At 40.3% G+C, this 19,811-nt stretch overlaps 6 protein-coding genes across 6 annotated transcripts; all 6 read right to left on the bottom strand.

The window, feature by feature from the left end:
- Nucleotides 1–2,478: 2,478 nt before the first annotated feature.
- PKNH_0416600 (conserved Plasmodium protein, unknown function) lies at nucleotides 2,479–4,407 on the bottom strand (the record flags this gene model as incomplete). Its single annotated transcript, XM_002257954.1, has 1 exon — nucleotides 2,479–4,407. One exon carries the CDS (start codon nucleotides 4,405–4,407, stop codon nucleotides 2,479–2,481), a length of 1,929 nt encoding a protein of 642 aa, XP_002257990.1.
- A 420-nt stretch (nucleotides 4,408–4,827) lies between these two features.
- On the bottom strand, nucleotides 4,828–5,684 carry PKNH_0416500 (dynein light chain, putative; the record flags this gene model as incomplete). Its single annotated transcript, XM_002257953.1, has 4 exons — nucleotides 4,828–4,890; nucleotides 5,024–5,122; nucleotides 5,303–5,404; nucleotides 5,625–5,684. 4 exons carry the CDS (start codon nucleotides 5,682–5,684, stop codon nucleotides 4,828–4,830), a joined length of 324 nt encoding a protein of 107 aa, XP_002257989.1.
- Nucleotides 5,685–6,519: 835 nt separating this feature from the next.
- Nucleotides 6,520–7,773, bottom strand: PKNH_0416400 (aspartate aminotransferase, putative; the record flags this gene model as incomplete). Its single annotated transcript, XM_002257952.1, has 1 exon — nucleotides 6,520–7,773. One exon carries the CDS (start codon nucleotides 7,771–7,773, stop codon nucleotides 6,520–6,522), a length of 1,254 nt encoding a protein of 417 aa, XP_002257988.1.
- Nucleotides 7,774–9,240: 1,467 nt separating this feature from the next.
- Nucleotides 9,241–11,973, bottom strand: PKNH_0416300 (5'-3' exonuclease, putative; the record flags this gene model as incomplete). The annotated part of the gene is made up of 1 exon (XM_002257951.1): nucleotides 9,241–11,973. One exon carries the CDS (start codon nucleotides 11,971–11,973, stop codon nucleotides 9,241–9,243), a length of 2,733 nt encoding a protein of 910 aa, XP_002257987.1.
- A 1,559-nt stretch (nucleotides 11,974–13,532) lies between these two features.
- PKNH_0416200 (hexose transporter, putative) lies at nucleotides 13,533–15,035 on the bottom strand (the record flags this gene model as incomplete). Its single annotated transcript, XM_002257950.1, has 1 exon — nucleotides 13,533–15,035. The coding sequence occupies one exon, from the start codon at nucleotides 15,033–15,035 to the stop codon at nucleotides 13,533–13,535; it is 1,503 nt and encodes a 500-aa protein (XP_002257986.1).
- A 3,275-nt stretch (nucleotides 15,036–18,310) lies between these two features.
- PKNH_0416100 (3'-5' exonuclease, putative) lies at nucleotides 18,311–19,465 on the bottom strand (the record flags this gene model as incomplete). Its single annotated transcript, XM_002257949.1, has 1 exon — nucleotides 18,311–19,465. The coding sequence occupies one exon, from the start codon at nucleotides 19,463–19,465 to the stop codon at nucleotides 18,311–18,313; it is 1,155 nt and encodes a 384-aa protein (XP_002257985.1).
- Between the last annotated feature and the right edge of the window lie 346 nt (nucleotides 19,466–19,811).

Below are 19,811 nucleotides of genomic sequence, written 5' to 3'. Positions count from 1 at the left end.
GGAAAGTTCAAAGGGGAAGAGGAAGAGATTAAGCTTCCTAAAGTAAAAGAAAAAGGAAGGATTGAAAAAAATGAGAAGAAGGAAGAATTTATGGAAAAGAAAGAAGGTATAAAGGAAAAGGAAAAAAAGAAAGACGGTTTAAAAGGAAGAAGAAAAAAGAAAGAATGTTTAAAGGGGAAAAAGAAAAAGGTTTTAATAAGGAAAAGAAAGAAGGTTCAAATAGTAAAGGAAAGACGTTTTAAAGGGAGAAAAAAAGGGAAGACTGAAGTGAAGAATTAAAAGTTTAAAGGAGAAGAAGAAGAGAAGATGGGTTAAGGAAGAAAGAGAAGAAGGATTATTTAATTGGTAAAAAAAGAAACAAAAGATTATAAAAGGGAGAACTAAGAAAGAAGGTTTAAGCGGAAAAGAAAAAAGACTACTTAATAGAGGAAAAAGAAAGAAAGTTTAAAGAGGATAAAAAGGAAGTATTAGGGGAGAAGAAAAAGGAAGGCTTTCAGAGGGGAAAAAAAAGATGAAAAAAGAAAGTAGGAAGAAATAGAAGGAAAAAGAAATAGGAAGAAAAAAAAGAAGAAGTAAAGAAGAAGGAAAGCAAGAAATACAGAAATAAATAAAGAAATAAATAAAGAAAGAAGAATTCATTGTATAAGACTTCGTGCTTAGGGTTCAGGGTTCAGGGTTCAGGGTTCAGGGTTCAAGGTTCAGATTTTAGGGATTCAGGGTTCAGGGTTCAGGGTTCAGGGTTCAGATTTTAGGGATTCAGGGTTTAGGGTTTTAGGGTTTAGGGTTCAGGTTTTAGGGTTCAGGGTTTAGTTTTAGGTTTAGGTTTAGGGTGTTAGGTTTAGGGTGTTAGGTTTAGGGTGTTAGGTTTAGGGTGTTAGGTTTAGGGTGTTAGGTTTAGGGTGTTAGGTTTAGGGTTCAGGGTTTAGGGTTTAGGATTCAAGATTCATGGTTTTAGGGTTTTAGGTTTAGGGTTTAGGGTTTAGGGTTTAGGATTCAAGATTCATGGTTTTAGGGTTTAGGGTTTAGGGTTTACGGTTCAGGGTTTAGGGTTTAGGGTTTAGGGTTTAGGGTTTAGGGTTTAGGGTTTAGGGTTCAGGGTTTAGGGTTTAGGGTTCAGGTTTCAGGGTTTAGGGTTTAGGGTTCAGGGTTTAGGTTTCAGGGTTTAGGGTTCAGGGTTTAGGTTTAGGGTTTAGGGTTCAGGGTTTAGGGTTCAGGGTTCAGGGTTCAGGGTTCATGGTTCAGGGTTCAGGGTTTAGGGTTCAGGTTTTAGGGTTCAGGGTTTAGTTTTAGGTTTAGGGTTTAGGGTTCAGGGTTCAGGGTTTAGGGTTCAATGTTTAGGGTTCACAGTTTAGGGTTCAGTGTTTAGGGTTTTGGGTTTAGGGTTTAGGGTTCAGGGTTTAGGGTTTAGGGTTCAGGTTTTAGGGTTTAGGGTTAACAGTTTTAGGTTTAGAGCTCACAGTTTTAGGTTTAGGGTTCAGGGTTTAGGGTTTAGGGTTCAGGTTTTCAGGGTTCAGGGTTTAGGGTTCAGGTTTTCAGTGTTCAGGGTTTAGGTTTTATTCTTTAAGATTAAGGATATAAATTAAAAGTTTCATTCTGTGAGAATGAAGGTGTTTTTTCGAGGAGTGAAATGGATGATAACCTTCATTGATAATGTGTTATAGTTAGATCATTTTATTAAAAAGAACAGACACACACACACATAAATAATTTTGACATATAGTGTCGTGATAAGGGAAAAATATATATGCTTGGAGTGTAAAATGTTTTGGGAAGAAAAAATATTGGTTGCATACCCCTTTTTGTTCTTTTTTAATTATGTGATAAACAGAGATAATAAGGAGTTTGCATATTCATGTTATTTCTTATTCTTTTTAAACTTCTTTTATTATTTTTTTTTTTTTGTCCTCTTTATTTTTTTTTAAAAAAAAAGAAAAAAAAAAAGGAAGAAAAAAGGAAGAAAAAATATTTTTCGCAGACGGAAAAAAAAGAAAAAAAATGTGTGTTCTTAAAAAAAAAATAATAATGTTCTTAAAAAAAAAGAAGAATGTTCTTTTTTTTTTTTTGTGTAAAAGGACACCTTTTTGTTTATAGAAAAAAAAAAAAAAAAAAACTTTCTTCTTCTTTATTTAAGAACATTATTATTTTTTTTTTAAGAACACATTTTTTTTTTTTCTTTTTTCCGCTGGCGAAAAATATTTTTTCTTCCCCTTTTTTTTTTTTTTTTTTTTTTTTTTGCGGAAAGCAGGAGGGTAAGCTCGCGCCCATATTGTGATGTGTCCCGGCCACGCACACCCCCCAAAAAAAAAAAAAAAACTTTAAAAATTAAGCGCGCAAAGTTAAGATTCACTTATTTCGAGGCGCAAAAGAAATGTACAACTTCTGGTCACTTTTTTCTCTTTTTTCCTATCAAAGTGATGAGATGGAGAGTTTCCCCGGTGACCCTTACATCATGCCACCCGTATTGCGCTTTCATCATCTCTACTCTGCCTCGTCGCTCCGTTCCGCTTTGTTGTCTCCCCCCGTAACCCAGACAATATCGCTGGGGTCCTCCCCTACTTGGTCCAACTCATCTGTACAGTGGTTAAAAGGCTTGCCGTCTGCGTTAGGAACATTGACGAAAAAAGCTGCGTGCGCATTTTCTCCCGTTGACGCCTCCCGTACACTCTCGCTCAGAGTAAAATTCTCGGAATTGAAATAGGCTTCCATTACTTGGCTACTTCCATTTTGTTTTTCCCTTCCTCCGTCTTTGTCATTCTGTTTGATTACCTCTGGGCATGCCTCCTCCTGAGCAACCCCCACATTGCTCCGTAACGCTCCCACTCTTCTTTCCTCCCCCCTGCGGACCTTTTTATTTATGTCTTTTATTTTTTGGACGATCGATTTTATCAATATTTTCTTGTTCATCTTCTGGATGGCACACGCCTCCGGCTTCGTGGGGCGATGGGTACTGTTCTTCGCATCGTCAGCAGAGGTGTGCTTGTCCGTTTGGCGATTCCCCTCGTGGCCCCCTCTCTCAGTCGTTCCTGCCCCCTGAGCCGCTTTTCCCCGTTGAACTTCTCCGCACCCGCTGTCGCCCAGGATCGTCTCATCGACAACATTCAAAATGCTCACCAGGTAGTTCATTTTCATGTCCTTGTAAAAGAGTTCGTTCCTCAGTTGTTCGTTCTCCTTCCTTGCATTTTCAAAATCCATTTGCAGCTGTACGTTACTCCTCTTCAAAATTTCATTGCCCTTGAGTAGACGTCTTTTCTCCTCCACTAAAGTTGAGTTCCTTCTGGCTAGCAACTCTGCGGAGGAACGCATGGATTCAATTTCCCTCTCCAATTGCTGAATCTTATTCCCCTTACAGTTAGCTAAGACAATGTATTCGTCTAATTTGCTTTTATATCCATCGAGTAAAGTGCTCTCCACAGGGTTGGCAGTTAATCTGTTTACTTCCTCCTTAAATTTTTTATTTTCCGACTTTACATTTTCAGTGATGCTCTTCATTTTGCTGAGTTCATTCCGCATGTTCATATATTTGCTATAAATGCTTCTTATTAGTTTTTTCTCTTTTTCTTCCTGCGTTTGATATTTTTCTCTTATACCTTTTATCATTTCCTCGAAGTTCTTTTTCATTTTTTCCTTTTCTTCCCCATGCATCCGTGCTTGTTCCTTCAACTTCTTCTCCTTCCGATAGTCTACCTCATTCCTATCGCATTTGTTTACATATGTAATGGTCTTTTCTGGGTTCGTAAAATTTCCTTTTTTGTCTTTTATCAGTTCTTTCTTACCTGTCCTCAAATTGAACACGTATTTATTTACGTTCTCCTTTTTCTTTGTCCTAACATTGTTTCCATCCTTAGGGCACACTGCTTGTATCTTCCCGCTGTAGTGTGATGTTATGGAGTCACCTCTTGGCGAATGTCTTATGTTTTCCCCCCTTTTATAATTATCTCTTTGCACCTCTTCACCATCTTCCATGTGAGCATGGTAATTTATGTTTTCTCCGTTTCTGGGGATACCATTCCCCGTATAGGAATTCCATTCAGAGACAACCCCCTTGTCAGCCCCCGGTACACCTATATATCTATACAGGTTGCAGATCAAATCTTCTTCTGTGAGTTTCCCACTCAAAGGAGACTTCCCCTCCACATTCCTTATTTGCCAATTAAATACAGAAGCATTATCGACTGCGTTAGTCTTATAACATGGCCCCTCTTCAATGTTACTTATCTCCTCAAATGTACTGAGGTTGTCAAGTAAAATTGATGCCTGTTCGCACTTCTCCAAATTTAATTTTGTTACATTTTTCTCTGCACTAGTTTTGCTCTTTCCTTCTGTGATGATAAAGAGAGGAGTGCTCCCCTCCCACTTTCTTTCACCTTTCTGTTCAGATTTCTGTCCAAAGAGGTCAACCTGGTGCATCGTATTTCTTTTTTCTGCCTGTGATTTTGGTGCTCACGAAGTTGCAAAGTACGAAGGTACGAGGGGACGCAGTCGATGGGGTGAAGAGGAAAATCGGTGAACTATTCTCCTTTCAACAATTAACCTTCCCTATATTCCTGTAGCTTCCTACACCCCTATTCCTTCTATCCTCGAGGTCACCAGAACAACGAGCAGTTGTGCATTTAAATGGCCCCTTACCTTATATATATATATTTATTTGTTTATATATATATATATATATAGCAGCACCACCAAACGTTCCGAATGTCGCCTCTCATTCCTATTATTTACTCTACACCACTACCCTGCTTCCCAAGACCTTCCCTTAACGCTCACTTAAGGTATTTTATTTCACCCCAGAGAGCCAACACTCCTGTCTCCCCCGCCCCTCCTCCCTCTTCAGCATTTATACACCACGATAGCTAAATAGCCTTGATAGAAGCAAAATAGGAAGGAGTTTTCCTACGAAGGGCAGCAGCATTATGTAGGTGGTATAGAAGGCACGTATAATTGGTGATCCATTCTTGTGGGCGTCGCGTACTTGCCTCAAATAATATATTTACAAATGGGATACGCGTGCCCCTCGCCTCCTAACCTTCGCCGAAATATTGAAAGAGAAAGACTCCCCAATCAGGCATATCCAGCCCGCTCCAAAGCTCTTGTCCAAATTTTCTTTTATGTTTTTTATGGCATTCTGCGCGTGGAAAAGGGACAACAGTAATAAGATAAAGACAATGCTCCGTACGGATTATACATTCCCCCGTGGAGTGAAAGTGAAAAAAAAAAAAAAAATAAAAAAAATAAATAAATAAATAAATAAACGAGGAGAAACAACACCACAAGAACAAGAGAACGTCCCCTAAAGGAAACCCACTTCGACGTTAATTTCGTTCGTGTTCGCATCCGAATATTTGTCCAGAACACCGGTGATGATATCTACGATGTTGTTCTGGTTGTAATAGGGTATGTCGGATTTCTGCAAAGAGGGTGGGAGAAAGAACATCTTACTTTGAGGTTGGGCTCAGCTAAAAGATTAATCAGTTAGCAATTTTTTTATTTTTCCTTCTAACTTTCAAACAATGGACAATTTGTCCCTAGTAGCAGAGATAAATCTCCACCATATGGACTGGTTACATCACAGTGCGCACCTATCCTATGTGCATCCCTCTCTCTCATTGGACTTCTCTCCAGTTTACCCTTATTAATAGGCTTTGCATATGCTTCTTCAAATTCTGCGATAGATTTTCCGAGTTCATTTTTATCCCTCTGTTGGTTTTCTAACTTCGCGTGGTGGTGGGGGGGGGTGTATCCTGGGGTGGGAAGGTCACTGAGTGGCTGCGCTGGGTCAGGGATAGGATATTCTGGTAAGCTCCACAAACTTACACGCGATTCTCAGTAGTGCAGACGTTTCCAGAGCGTAACGACGTTCGCCCTTCCCCACCGGAATTGTTAGTCCACTTTTCAGACGACGCGTCTGGTCACTAAAAGGAAAAAAAACAAATTGATAATCTTACTCCACGCGGACTTGCGTATGCAGCAGCCCATAATACAAACTCTGTTTAAATCACGAATGGTCAGTTGTGATGATGGAACAAACTAGACAAAAGGGGAGGAAAAAAAATAAACATCTCAAATTAAGAGGAAAAAAGAATAAAAATAAAATAAATAAGTAATCACTGAAATCGATGAAGCGTGTATAAATAAAAGGGGACTTTTTCGCAGAATGCGGCAAATATGACGATCATTATTGTTGAAAGGGGGGGGGGGGCAGATTTCCCTTTTCGTTCCATCACTATCTTTTGCACGTTGCTTTGGAGAGGTCAATGTTGCGTCATGCATATTCACTTCCCTACATGTGTGCATAATTCCTATGTAAAAAAAAAGTCCAAAAAAAAAAATACACCTCTTTGGGGTGTGCAAAAATAGAGGAGGGAAAAAAGACACACACAGGAATGATATGTCCTTGTTTTCTCCTTTCCTGTACACACGCGGGAAAGGAGAAAAAGGTAACGCGCGGAGATAGGAGCCTCTCCTTCAAATGTAATTTCCCCTTTTTATGATGAAGGGGCATTTAAAATATCTTCACCCGGGTTAAGGGTTTTCCCCTTGATTTCCCGCTTTTCCCTTCTGCTTGACCGCCAGGCAAAGACACGCCTTCTCAGCCACGTAATCCACGTTGCGGGTCGTTATGCCAGACACGTTTATGCGGCCGCTGTCGATGATGTAGACATGGTGCTCCTTCAGCATGTCGTAAATCCCGGCAAAGGGGGGAACGAAGGAAAAAATTCCTCTTTGCTTTTTATAGACACTCCAGTCGTAATGGAGGTCAAATTTCTTCTGGTAAAATTCCATTTTATCAAAAAAGAGAACTCTATTTTTATGAACACGTTCAGATAATTTCCTTAAATCACTTATCCACTCGGATTTTAATTTTTCATTTTCCAAAAGTTCGCAAACAATTCTATTCGTGTGAATCGTGGGGGAGCTGTAAAACTTCCGAGTAATCATGCGAAGATTATTTGCCACAATTTTTCTCTCCTCCTTCGATTTGCAGATAATGTGCAATGCCCCAGCTCGTTCCCCATAGAGGGACATATTTTTTGAAAATGATTGGCACACGACAAAGGACAATCCTCTCTCTTCAAATTTTCTAATTAAGGACACATCATCGTTCAAATTGGAGGATCCGAATCCTTGGTAAGCAACATCGAAAAGTATTACGTGTTTTTTTTTCCAAACAATATCTGCTATTTCGTCAAAATAAATTTCCTCTATGTTCGTGCTGCATGGATTGTAGCAGGAAACTTGCAGAATGACAACAGAACCATCTTCCAAATTTCGCAAATCATATAAAAAGGCATCATAATTTATATTCACCAATTTTTCCTCAAAAAAAGAAATGTACTTAACATTAAATCCATAGGACTTTATCATGTTTACGTGATTTATATACGGGCTGTTCGTTACGCATATTTCCTGAATATGAAGCATTTTAAAAAATTGCAGAGCTATGAAAATGGCACCTGTGCCTCCTATTGCTTGAATTGTGCATATTCTTTTCTCCTTTATATATTTTGAATTGTCTCCAAAGATCAATTCTTGTGTTAAGATGGAAAATTGCTCCGTCCCGTTGCTTAACAAGTATGGTTTTTCCTTGTACCTTTGCTGGACTAATTTTTCTGCATCCAAGACACTTTTAAATATGTGCAGTTCTCCATTCTCGTTGCAACACACTCCGATGGATAGGTTTACTTTCACGTCTGATTTGTCGTTCTTGAAATCCTCCGCACTTTTGAGGATGCTGTCTGGCTCGACGTCCTCCAGTTGGCCAATCAGCGCGTCCATCTTTTCGGCAGGGAAACGACACGGAAGCAACAAGGAAACGGCAGAAAAGCGACGTTTTCACGGTGACTACTGTCTCCCTTTTTTGCTACCTCGTGCAAGCGCTCCAAACTGCCACTTAACTATCCCCAAACGAGGAAAAAAGAAACCAACTCTACCACAAGTCCATTCCAACTCGTAACCAGAAAAAAAAAAAAAATCAAGCGTTCAGCTTTTTAAAAAGAAACAATAATAACTTTTTTTTTTTTTTTTTTTTTTTTATGACTACCTCCAAAAGTTGGCCAAAACTGCCTGAACGTTCATAATTTTTACGACTAAAAAAAAAAAAAAAAAAAAAAAAAAAAATCTGCCTGTGACAATTAAAAATGGTTTACCAGGATAATCTATCAACGAAGGAGTAGAAACAAATTTCTATATTCATTCGGTGCGTTGTTTTGCCTAATATATATACGACCCCTTTCAAACAATGTTGTATAAAAAGTGGAATGTAAAATCGACTATCCGTTTTGGCGTTATGGGGGGTGTGGATGGGAAAGCGGCCTACTAAGGTGCAATATCTCATTATGTGTTTATGACTATATTTGCTCAGTACCCGTAGGAATATATTCCTATATCCATCATGTACACTTTCCGCTTTGGGGATGTTTCATCCGGGGGCTTGAAAAAGAATCATCGCATCAACACGCTTGCCCAAACCTGTACGTAATTCACCCAAAGGCGTGGCCCCAGGAGGGATAGGGACATGTCCCTGTGGGAGAAAAAAACAAAACAAAGCAAATTTATTTTTAGCCACCACTAGTTGCCCCTTCACGACGTCGAATTTGCCCGTTAGGGGTGCTCCGTGTGCGTCACTCGACCAAATTAGCAAAGCTGCATGTTTACAATTTTCTGGCATGACCAACATTTTTCCAATAAGTGTTCACTTCAACAGGGTTCCCTTTTTTCTCACCAGTTCAATAGAGTTCGCACTTTTTCCCGTTCTTTATCGCAGAATTATGCAATTTTTAAAAACATCTGTTTGGGAGCCAACCCTTGGCGCAGAAATAGGGACAGCGTTTCACATTTGTTTGGAGAGGTGTTTACACAGCTGCGCCTTGGCAACACTTTGCGAACCGAGTGGGAGAGAAAAATGGGCACTTCTTTAGAGACACCAGAAATGAGCTCCACGTGTGCGGTAAGTGAACAACCCCCCCTGCGGAAGCAGGCATGCGAACGCAATTCTTGCAATGTGTGTAACTAAAAAGGACACAAAAAAAAAAAAAAAAAAAAAAAAAAAAAAGAACTGAACTGAACTGAACGTAACACACGCGCGATGTTACAAACAGTGAATTATACAAACATGTGCGTGGTTGACAGCACAGGGGATGCAGAACATTATTGATAACCGCGGGGTTAAAAAAAAATTACCCTAAAGAAGAGACCGACATCCCTTCGGAGGAATTCCAATGTGTCTTTTCATCTTCTGCACCCCTACCGAAAAACAACATTCGTCCGTCTCGCTTGTTTGACATGGATAACTCGTTTCACCTTTCTGGGGTTCCCTCTAACACATGAGTCTAACTCAGCTGGGTGCTCGCTCATAGCCTTCGTGCAGAAGCCCCTTTTCTGTGTTCTACTCACATGTTTCATGCCATCATATAGAAAGGAACGATCTTCCGCTTTATCGTTGCAGTTGTTGATGCGAGTTTCCCCCATACGACTGTCAATGTTGAATCCACGTGAAGGTGTTTCACCCCCATCTGCACCTATCCCATTGTGGAAGTCCTCATTCTGGGATGCAATCCGGAAGAGAGGAAATTTGGCAAGATATATTTTCTTCCCTCTGTAGAAAATAACTTTACAACATTTTTTCAGTCTACTTGCATACACATCCCAGTAGTATTTCACAATTTGTTTCCTTCTGTGGAGGTTGCCTTTTAACTGCTGGTTCAATTTTTGGATCTGACTCATTAAGACATTTGCATTTCTGCAGAAAAGGATGTCGTATATATTTTCGAAGTAAGCTTTCTGAGGTACATGATCAGGGGGTTCTTCCTCCTTCTCTCCCTGTTTCTCCTTCATAACGCCCCGAGTGTATCTCCCCACGCAGAAATTTATAAACTTGTGATATTCCTGGTTGTTTCTGAACACGTTCAGATTGATGTTTTGCAGAATGTTCGTTTCCACATTCGCACGATTGGTATTTTCCATGACGGTGTGCTTGGTCTCGCTGTCCCCCCCGGATAGGAAGTAGTATAAGCTCAGCAAAGAGGGACTCGTTGTATACTTGTAGAAAAAATTAAAATTCAGGCAACACGTTTGTGTGTACATTTGGACTAGCCAGTGAACCCCCTGAAGGTAATTCTCGCAGCTGTTCATTTCTTCCTGGAAATTTGCTTCCCCTCCACAATTTTGTACGTAAAATGTTTTCAAGTGTATTTGGGTTTCACTGTGTTCTTCCTTCACGGGGGGGTTTCTTAGTTGTTCTTTTCCAGACGGCTCATCCGAAAGTTCGGCCTTCCCTTGGATTGTTCCGTTTTCCCTTTCGGGTGATGATCCTCTTTCTTCTTCCAAATTGCCATCCTGGGTAGCCCCGCCTTGTTCTCCTCCTTGGACTATCTTCCTGAGGAGCCCCGAATCAACAAAGCGCATGCACGAGGGGAACTCGTTTTCCAAATAGTCATGGGAGGCAAGGTGCATGGCAACCTTCTTCCTCCTGGAGGAACCACTATAAGTGGAAGTCCTTCCGTCCATGTAGCACTGTGTCATAGTGCACCTGAACAAATCGGAGCCCTCTTCCTTCTGCACCTCAATGTGCAAGTCATTTTTATTTATTTTCCTTTTGCTGATCAGTTCATTTAGGAGAGAGAGTGGGAGATACGACATGTGCTCTTTGAAGAAGCCCCTTCCTTCTTCATCTATTTCTGTTCCTTTAATTTTATCACCCTGATCTGTAAGATCTTTGAATCTTTGAAGATAGTACCTTGGCAGACTCACCAGCTTATGCACTTGATTTAAATATCGAACAAATTGTGGCTTATTCAGAGTATACTCCTCTGTCAAAAGTCCTCCGTAGGAACTGACCCCAGTTTCTTCTAGCTGTACCTCCCTGTCCAGCATGTTAAAATAGGCTTGAAAAAAGGTGGAAAAATTGCCTTCTCTGATTTTTGGCAAATAGTCATTCCCTTTTAGGATAAACAGGATGAGCATGTCTCTTCTGATTTGGTCGATGGCGCTCGGATACTTTTTCCAAAAGAGGTTGGTAAATGTGTTCAGGTTGTACAAGACTTTTATTTTTTTCTTTTTCCATTTTGGGATGGAAGCCCCAATATTGTCGGCTTCGCCATTTGGCCGATTCAACCCCGAGAGGTAATCCTCCTTCTTCTTCTTTTCCCACGCTCCGACATCTACGAGGAACGTCTGGTATGTGTACACACACACATTACGTATATCCTTCAAAGCTAGGCACTGAAGGAGAAGGTCAGCATCTGCCCCCACGATGACGAATGATTCGTCCGCCGCCTTGCGGGTACCGACATGTATACTACTCTCCTCATTTTGCGAACTGTTCCCCCTTACATAGTTCTGGATCCAATTCATTAGTTTGAGTTCGCCCTCACCCACTTCCCTATCTGTAGAAACGTACACTTTTATATGCTTATACTTCGGCAACGATACTAAAAAGGTTACGAACTTTTGGAGAAATATTGCTACCCTCTGAATGAAGGGACTGCCACAGGTTATATCATTTGAGTTGTCTCCATCCTGGAGCTTTTTTCCTTTTGCTCGTCTTTTAATTTGTAACTTCAGTTTTGAAAAAGGACAAATGCCATCAATAGCGAACACGATGTTTTTCTGCGGGGGAAATTTCCTCAGCACATTTCTTATTAAATAGGAGAGCTTGCAGAAATATTGTTCATCGTTAACAAACTGTACGTTTGCTTTATGTAGCAGTTGGTTCATATCAAATAGAAGGTTATCTACGTGACCAATTTTGGTTGGCCCCTTCTTCCAATCATTGCCTCCTTTTTTATGATCCTTTCCATTTCCGAAATTCCTCCTCGTCAAGTGCGTCACATCCAGAAGGTTGTTCTTTTCTACTACCTTCACGCAGCTGGGGAAGTTTTGGATTACCCATTTGTGAAGTCCCGGTATGCCCGCGCTGCTCAGCCAGGCCAGTGCCGCCAGGTACACTGCGCCCTTGACCAGTAGGTGTTTGGGCATGTCATATTAGGCAGCTGATGTTGTGTGGTAGGAACGACCGACAGTAGCTCCACTTGGTTGGGATTCTTTTTCCCCACAGTCACTTTCCGTCGTGGATTAAAATTTATCCTTCACCTGGTGGGAATATGTATAACGCGTATACGTAACGTGCATGAGAATGGTTAACCATTATTGTCAACATGGGAAGAACGATCATCCCTCCTTCGGAACGAAAGCGTGTTGCTCGTGGCGACAACAACGACGAATATCTCAACCCATGTGTGCAACGTTGAACGGCGTTTTTTTTTTTTTTTTTTTTTTTTCTTTTTCACCACATCGGGGCTATACCACATTGTTGTCGTGCCCATGTTTGCCCGTTCCCTCCCGCAGGGCAGAAGCCATTTTACCATGACATGTCACACCGGTTTGTTTATTTCCATTTGAGGAGGGTTCTTGCTACTTTTTCGCACGATTCATTAAGGGTGGAGCAAATGTACGCTGGGAGGTAGCGGAGGCATTACATGTTCATACATTGGGAGAGCATTGCTGGAGAGTTACGACCGTACCATGCGCACTTCCTATCCTCCACTATACAAACGCGTGCGCATTGGACGCACGTTAAAAAAGCTCCCTAAAAGGGATCGATAAAAGTTGCCCTGTGAAGTTACCAACTCATGTTAAGACACCAAAACGCCAAGGCGCGTGCGCCATTGGGTTTTTGGACCTAAATGTGAGTACTCCCACTGGTACGTGAAAATAGCCCTATGATATGATCACGGATAGGGCTACCATGTTGCCTGCCTGGATTACTTACGATTAGTTGAAGAAGTTTCACATGGCTTATGCGAAATGAAAACAAAAACAGAAAACAAACAAAACAGGAAAATCATCCGCATGTGCGTTGCAGCAAAACACAGATAAACATTCATATGTCTTCGCATACGCACGTGCACACATATACACATTATATGCCTATGTATTTAAGCAGGTGGGAAAAAAAAAAAAAAAAAAAAAAAAGGGGGGGTTACCAGTATATGCACACACACACATTCCTATGTTACATTCCTTTTTTTTTTTTTTTCGCTAGGTAGCTGTACATATTTTTTTTTTTTTTTTTTTTTTTTTGTCAAAGGGGTGTAAGGATGTATCGCTAGCTCGGTGCTGTGGTGAAGCGTCATCTTTGCGATCTGTTGACATGTCATCTTGCTGATTGGTTAATTTTCCATATTCGCAATCTGTTCATGTACCATCTTCCGGATCTGTTAATGTGCCATCTTCGCGTTCCGTTCAAGTGCATCCCCGAATGCGGTGTCCTCCCTACCAAATTGAGGACCAAACCGCTGAATAAGTTTGTGGCGCGCTCGCTTCGCTTCTTCTGTCTATCACGACGGAACAGTTAACAACAACGCAAAAAAAAAAAAAAAAAAAAAGCATGCGTGCTGAGCAGTTTTGCATGCATGTTTTTTTTTTTTTTTTTCAGCTTGCCCCTAAATGATTCGTCCACGCTACTGGGTGGAATGTGCTTCCCGTCAGTTCTGCTAAAAGATCGTTCTATGTTTTGGACCATTCCCCTCCCCTACTCATACGACCGACTTGCCCATGTGCTTCTGCCTCTCCTCCAGGGTGATGTATGGACTTGTGCCAATCTCTCCTCCCTTTGTCTCCTTAATGAAGAAGAAGATGAAAAGGAATGCTACAATGGACATACCGGAGAAAATGAAAAACAAAATAGTGGGGGACTGTTTAATAATTATATCAGATGGAAACACCACTATGATAGCACACATCCAGTTGACCAGAGAAGCCAAGCTCGCTGCGCTGTCCTTAATTTCTGATGGAAACATTTCGTGTAGATAAATCCACAATACGGGCCCGTAAGAGACGGCAAACGAAACTATCATCACGAAAGTTGCAGAAATGGAAAGCTTTTTTACAACATCGGATGTGTTATTAATGAGATTAGCTATGGCAGTAGGTAAGAAGGCACAAACAATTCCTGCACAACCACAAAGGAGCAAAGTCTTTCTTCCTAACTTCTCTACAATGTAGATCGCTGGAAAGGTCATTAAAAAGTTAACTACTGTCATTATCACACTTAGGGTCGTTATCCATTCATTTGTCAGAAAACCTTTGTACAATGCGTTCGAATTAGACACCAGGACGTTAATACCCGTGAACTGTTGGAGACCAGAGAGAATGCAACCCAGCAGGATGACATAACGGTAGGAAGGAATCTTCATTGCTCTCATTAACGAAATGGAATTTTTCTTCGCTGCTTCGTTCTGTTCCACTGCATCTTTAATTGCCTTCAAAGGTTCATCTACATCATCACTTCCGTATATCTTTTTTAAAATTTCCTTCGATTCTTCTACCTTTCCTTTCTCAAATAAGTAGTATGGTGTCTCTTCTTTAAAAAAAAAAGTTAGCAGAACGATGCCCAGGATAGATATAATGCATGGGAAAAAAAACATAAGTCTCCACCATATCTGCTGAAAAGTCCCCAAAGGATTATTTACTTCTTCTGGCACATTTCCCATGGCCATTCCTAATAGCACTGCTATGAATATTCCAAAGGTAATAAACAACTGGTGCAGGACTCCATAGGCACCCTTCTTATCCTTATGGGTCATCTCGGAGATGTACATGGGTACACTCACTGTGATTAGTCCTATACCGAATCCACTCAGAAGACGCGAAAACAAAATGGTGTGGAAGTGATGTGTAATCGATGTCAATATACTGACCAGAATAAAAAAGTTGTATATCACTAATAGGGAAAATCTTCTTCCGTGCTGAACTAAGAAGCCGGAAAATCCACTTCCAACCACAGCACCTATAAAGACCGATGCCAACAGGAACGAACTCTTCAACGTGCTATCATCACAGTTCACTTCTTTTCCTGCGCACCATCCGAATTCAATTACGATGAAATCCTTGATGGTATTCAACACACTAACTTGGTAACCAAAAAGGAATGACGCCAGGCAGGCGGCCAATACATACATTAGGGATGTATTAAAAAAGCCATCGCTTCCGTTGTTTTTTAACGACTGGGAGGAGGATATCTCGTTGCTGTTCTTCATTGTGACTGTAGCGCGTTACGTGTGGGGGTGGAGGGGGGGAGGTTAAGGACGCACCCGCTAACCTATACAGAATTCTTCCTAATTCGGTGCTCTCTTGATAGGTGTGTCCTTCCAAGGAGGGCTTCTCAACAACAGAACTCTGCGTAAAATTACGCGCATAAAAAAGGTGTACACGTATGCCCGTGAGCAGTTACTGACGTACGCCTATGCGCGTAAGTGTATCCTTGTCGAGAGTTCTTCGCACACTCTCTTTCTCCTTCGGTGTATTCACCTCTACCCGGGCGCTGGGCACACCTTCCGCGTTTGCTCAAGCGCGTTTGGCGTATCCACGTCGCACGACGGTGTAGGCGGAGAGGAGGCGCTCTCAAGAGGCGCGTTATTTATTGATCCCAAAAATTCATATGCCCTTCCGAGCTCAATAAAAAAAAAAAAAAAAAAAAAAAAAAAAAAATAGTTCAGTTTTTGGATTACTCACGTGTATGTATACGGTGTTACTCTTCGGAAAAAAAAATACACAAAAGGATTTTTCGTTTTACTTTTTCTTTTTTTTTTTTTTTATTTTCCCAACGTTTTTTTAAGTTCTACAAATGAAGAATGATGTACATATTAACATATATGGTTTAAAATAAAAAGGAACTGCGTTTTCTTTAGCTTCTACGGCTTGTGCTTTTTTTCATAGGTGTTTTTTTTGCTTTTCATATAATACTTATTATACAAAAGTGAAGTATGTATATAAATGAATACGTATGCAGTCGCTTCACTGTCCGCCAAATGACGTGAAAAGATTCCACGTGTGGATGTAATGCATCCCTGTGGTTGTGCACCTCCTCACGTATTAAATTATGAACATTCACGGTGCATACAATATGTTTTTTTTTTGGGTTTTTTTTTTTTTTTTTTTTCTAGCAATTCAGCTCTTCTCCCCTATGTGCTAAAAAGTCATTTCTTCCTTTCCTTTCTATTCCTGTACTTCGTTTGATATGCGTAGGAAAATTTGGTGCATGTACTAATACGCACATGTACTATTTTATTTTTATTTTTTTTTCCCGTTTGAAGAGGGATGTTCGACAACTGTACGCGCTTTTTTTTTCCTACCGGGACCAACTGAGGTGGATAAATGAATTTATATATTTATGGCTAGTTCTCATATAACGTTGGTGCGACGTCGCAACAAGTAATTTTTTTTTTCTTTTTCAAGGCGTTTATATTTTGCCCCTCTGAATATATGTTGCATGGGCTGTTGTGCAAATTACTTCTTCCTATGTGCACCTTATGCTCCCCTTGGATGGGTACTTTTTTTTTTCTTCTGTGCACTGCTCTTATTTCCCTTTTAGGTAGAGTACTACTTCAAGCGGGTAATCGGGGAAGGTATTTCTTCTTTTCTTTTGTGTACTAGGTGAGCGCTTATGCTAACATGATAATAGAAAAAGCAAAATTCACCTGCACGCAATTTAAGTATCAGTTTCCCCGGAGGAGGCATAAATAGGTGTAGAGGACGTTGCAATGTTTTGGCCCGCTAAAATATAATAAAAGAAAAAACAGAAAGAGTGGCAAGAAAAGGACAACACCGCGTTTGTGTAGAGATAGCGTAAAATCGCGGATGCAACTAAGTTATGCATGTTGTGGAAATAGCCCAAAGGTAGGTGCGTACTTTTATATAACCAGCTGTGTAACTTCCATGTAGAGTCCGCTAACCCGCCATGCAACGAAAAAATAAATATGTACAGTTAGGAGTGGAATAAAAAAAAAAAAAAACTCACACCTTATATACTGTTCAAATGCTCATGTGATATACGCGCCAGCATACTTGTGGCCTTTACACAAATTCAGAAACGTATGTAGTATTAACATGAAAAGTGAAAACCAGTTCGGATAAAATTGCAAACTGTCTTATTACTAACGAACGTTCTGTGCTTATACAACAAAAGTTAAAAAAAAAAAAAAAAGAAAAAAGGAAGAAAAAAGAAAGAAAAAAAAAAGTAATAATAATATAAGAAATAAAATTTGACACTGTAAGAGTCACGTTAACACGACAAAAGGAAGTGTTGCTTTACCAGAGGGTTTTCTCCCCCAATTCTGTTAAGAAGCGAATTATGTTCATTTTTTTTTTGCAAAATGAAAGCACGTGCCTTGCAACTGTAGCCCCATTTCGCGCGTCCTCATTCGTCGTATCCGGGAAGGTTGTTGAAGCATGCATGCACCGGTGATGTATTCACATGTAAGCGAAGCATGCACACGTGTACGTAGATTTCGCTCTGAATGCCACAAGCTTATCTGCGCGCATGCTCTCATTCATCCTTTCGCTCTTCACAAAATCGCGGCTGTCGTGTGCTTTTTTTTTGTGTGAATGTCATTTTTATGCTTTGCGCACGCGCAAAAAAGGAAAAAAATAATATAATATAATCGACGGACACTTTAAGCAAAGCACGAGATTGGGGAAAGAATGCCAGAGTGGAAAATTGGAGCACGCAGAATTGAGCGGCGCAAAATTGGGGCATGGACAAATGAGGACGCAATTTTAGGGATGTAAAATTAAAATGCTCCATAAGCATTCAACCCAAACGGAAGGTGTCTAAATGTTAAAGAGAAAAACAAACGATGGAAAACGCAGCCCAACATGGGAAAATTATAAAACTCCCCCAGGCGTCTTCCCCCATAGCAAAAGTTATCATACCGTGACATGCTTTGCATACGGCATTCATAACTACCTGTTGTCGTTTGTGATTATTTATTTTTTTGTTTTCCCATTTTTACCTGAACAGCAATAATTTGTTAAAAATAATATGAACGGTTCAGGCAACTTACGCAAAATGGTTAGTTTGGGGAGTTTTTTTTTTTTTTTTTTTTTTTTTTTTTTCCCTCCAATGTTTATGTTATCACATTTATGTTGAAATGTTAATATGTCCACTTTGGCAAATTGTTACTACACAATTCTCTGCAGTGGTTTATATTCTCCTCAGAAGGACGAAGGGTTTCTTCACCATGTCGCCTTCTGTGCGTTCAGTCTAAAACGAGGGTTTCACAACAAAAGGAGCAAACTTTCAAACAGGGAAATATGCGCACACAGACATACTTGCGAGGGAATTTAGCAGAAGAAGTTAAAAAAAAAAAAAAAAAGAAAAAAAAAAAATGACAATCGGACCTTGCTGCTCCATATCCATCAAACAAAATTGGTTTAGCAAATACAAAGTTCAGTGTGCTAAAAATGCCAGTGCTGCTCCAAGCGAACACATGGGTATGCACAGAGCAAAGGAAAGGAACCAATGAATTTCCTTTTAATGCCCCACTTCACGCGTCACCACACACTGGGACGGGTCACACAACCCCAGTTTGATGTAATCATTATTACAAAATCCCAGGATGACACACTTAACCATATCCCCAATTTCGAACTCGTTCCTCAGACAATTTGTTATGACTCCCGTCCTGCTCAAATTCAATTTGACATAGAGGTTTAAATTGTTGCAGGAGACGATCATACCATCGAGGATCATTCCCTTCTGTAGTTCTTTCTCATTTTTAACATGAGTATTTAAAAACTGGTAGTTGATGTATCTCTCACTCAGTTTTGTAATACGTTTTATTAAGTTATTCTTATGTTCAGTTAGATTACTATATGCTTCTTCGCCAATCACATCATCACTGTTTTCAATGCTGGGCGAGTCGTCTTCACCAAATGATTCACTTCTTGCTTCACCATCTTTACATACACGGAGTAGCCTGTCCACCAAATTCAACATAAGTGGCTTTAAATATATTACATCCTGGATGGCATAATGGATCAGTTCCTTCCCTATGGGTCTCTTCAAATATATCTTCTGATCAAGAGAAATCATCTTATGAAAATATATTTTATGCTTATTATGTAAAAGTAAGCATTTATATAGTAAGTCGTCGTAACTTATTTGATACAGGTCCTTTTTCGTTTCCTTCGAAAGTAAATTGTAAGCTACTTGCGTGTCGAATATGTTGTTAAGGCTAATGCTATACTGGTTGAACAGGATCGAACAATCCTCCCTACAGTCATGTGTAATTTTTACAATTCTTCCATCTTCCAGTAATTCCTTTAAACATTTTATGAACAAAAAAGTATTATCACATTTGTAAACGTCGAACAGGTACACATCCTGTGCGCATATTTGCACAAGACTCACTGTGCCGTTTCTTCCTATTTTATATCCTTCTACATCAAGACCGATACAATTTAATTTGCCATCCTGGACACTTTTTTGAATTTCTTGCACGTACGCTTTGCAATCTTTGTAACTGCTAACGTATATTATATTTTTCTTTAGCTCATCCACGTAGGGCATAATTTTGTCATTCACGGTTAGATTTAGGTAGCCGTACGAGACAGTGCTCGCTCTTCTGCGCATCTGCCGGTTTCTACTTGCGCCGAGGCGTCTCAGTATCGTTCCACCCGTTTGCATAGCGTTCGCGTACCCTCTTCTTACCGCTTGCATATCGTTTGGTCTTCTCTGTTTAGCTCATGCTTCTTACCGTTGCGACGACGCTCTCGTTTCTGTTTCGTGCCCCGCGCTCACGCCAAGTACCCGTCGGGGCCTACAACGTGTTCCCATGCGCGCGAGTGCTGGCCTAGGAAAATAACGCAACACACATAAGTCCCTTCCAAAGTTCAAAAAAAAAAAAAAAAAAAAAAAAAAAGCATACGTAAATTTCTGGTCAGAGTTGTGCTTAACCGAGCCACACGTGAATAAAAAAGGAAGTGATATGTGCACCAGAAATTTTTTCCCACTTTCTCCCTATCCACTTGTT

Source organism: Plasmodium knowlesi (assembly GCF_000006355.2).
Source record: "Plasmodium knowlesi strain H genome assembly, chromosome: 4".
Lineage (NCBI taxonomy): Eukaryota > Apicomplexa > Aconoidasida > Haemosporida > Plasmodiidae > Plasmodium > Plasmodium knowlesi.
Note: the sequence above shows the minus strand (reverse complement) of the source record. Positions and strands in the feature narration are given on the sequence as shown.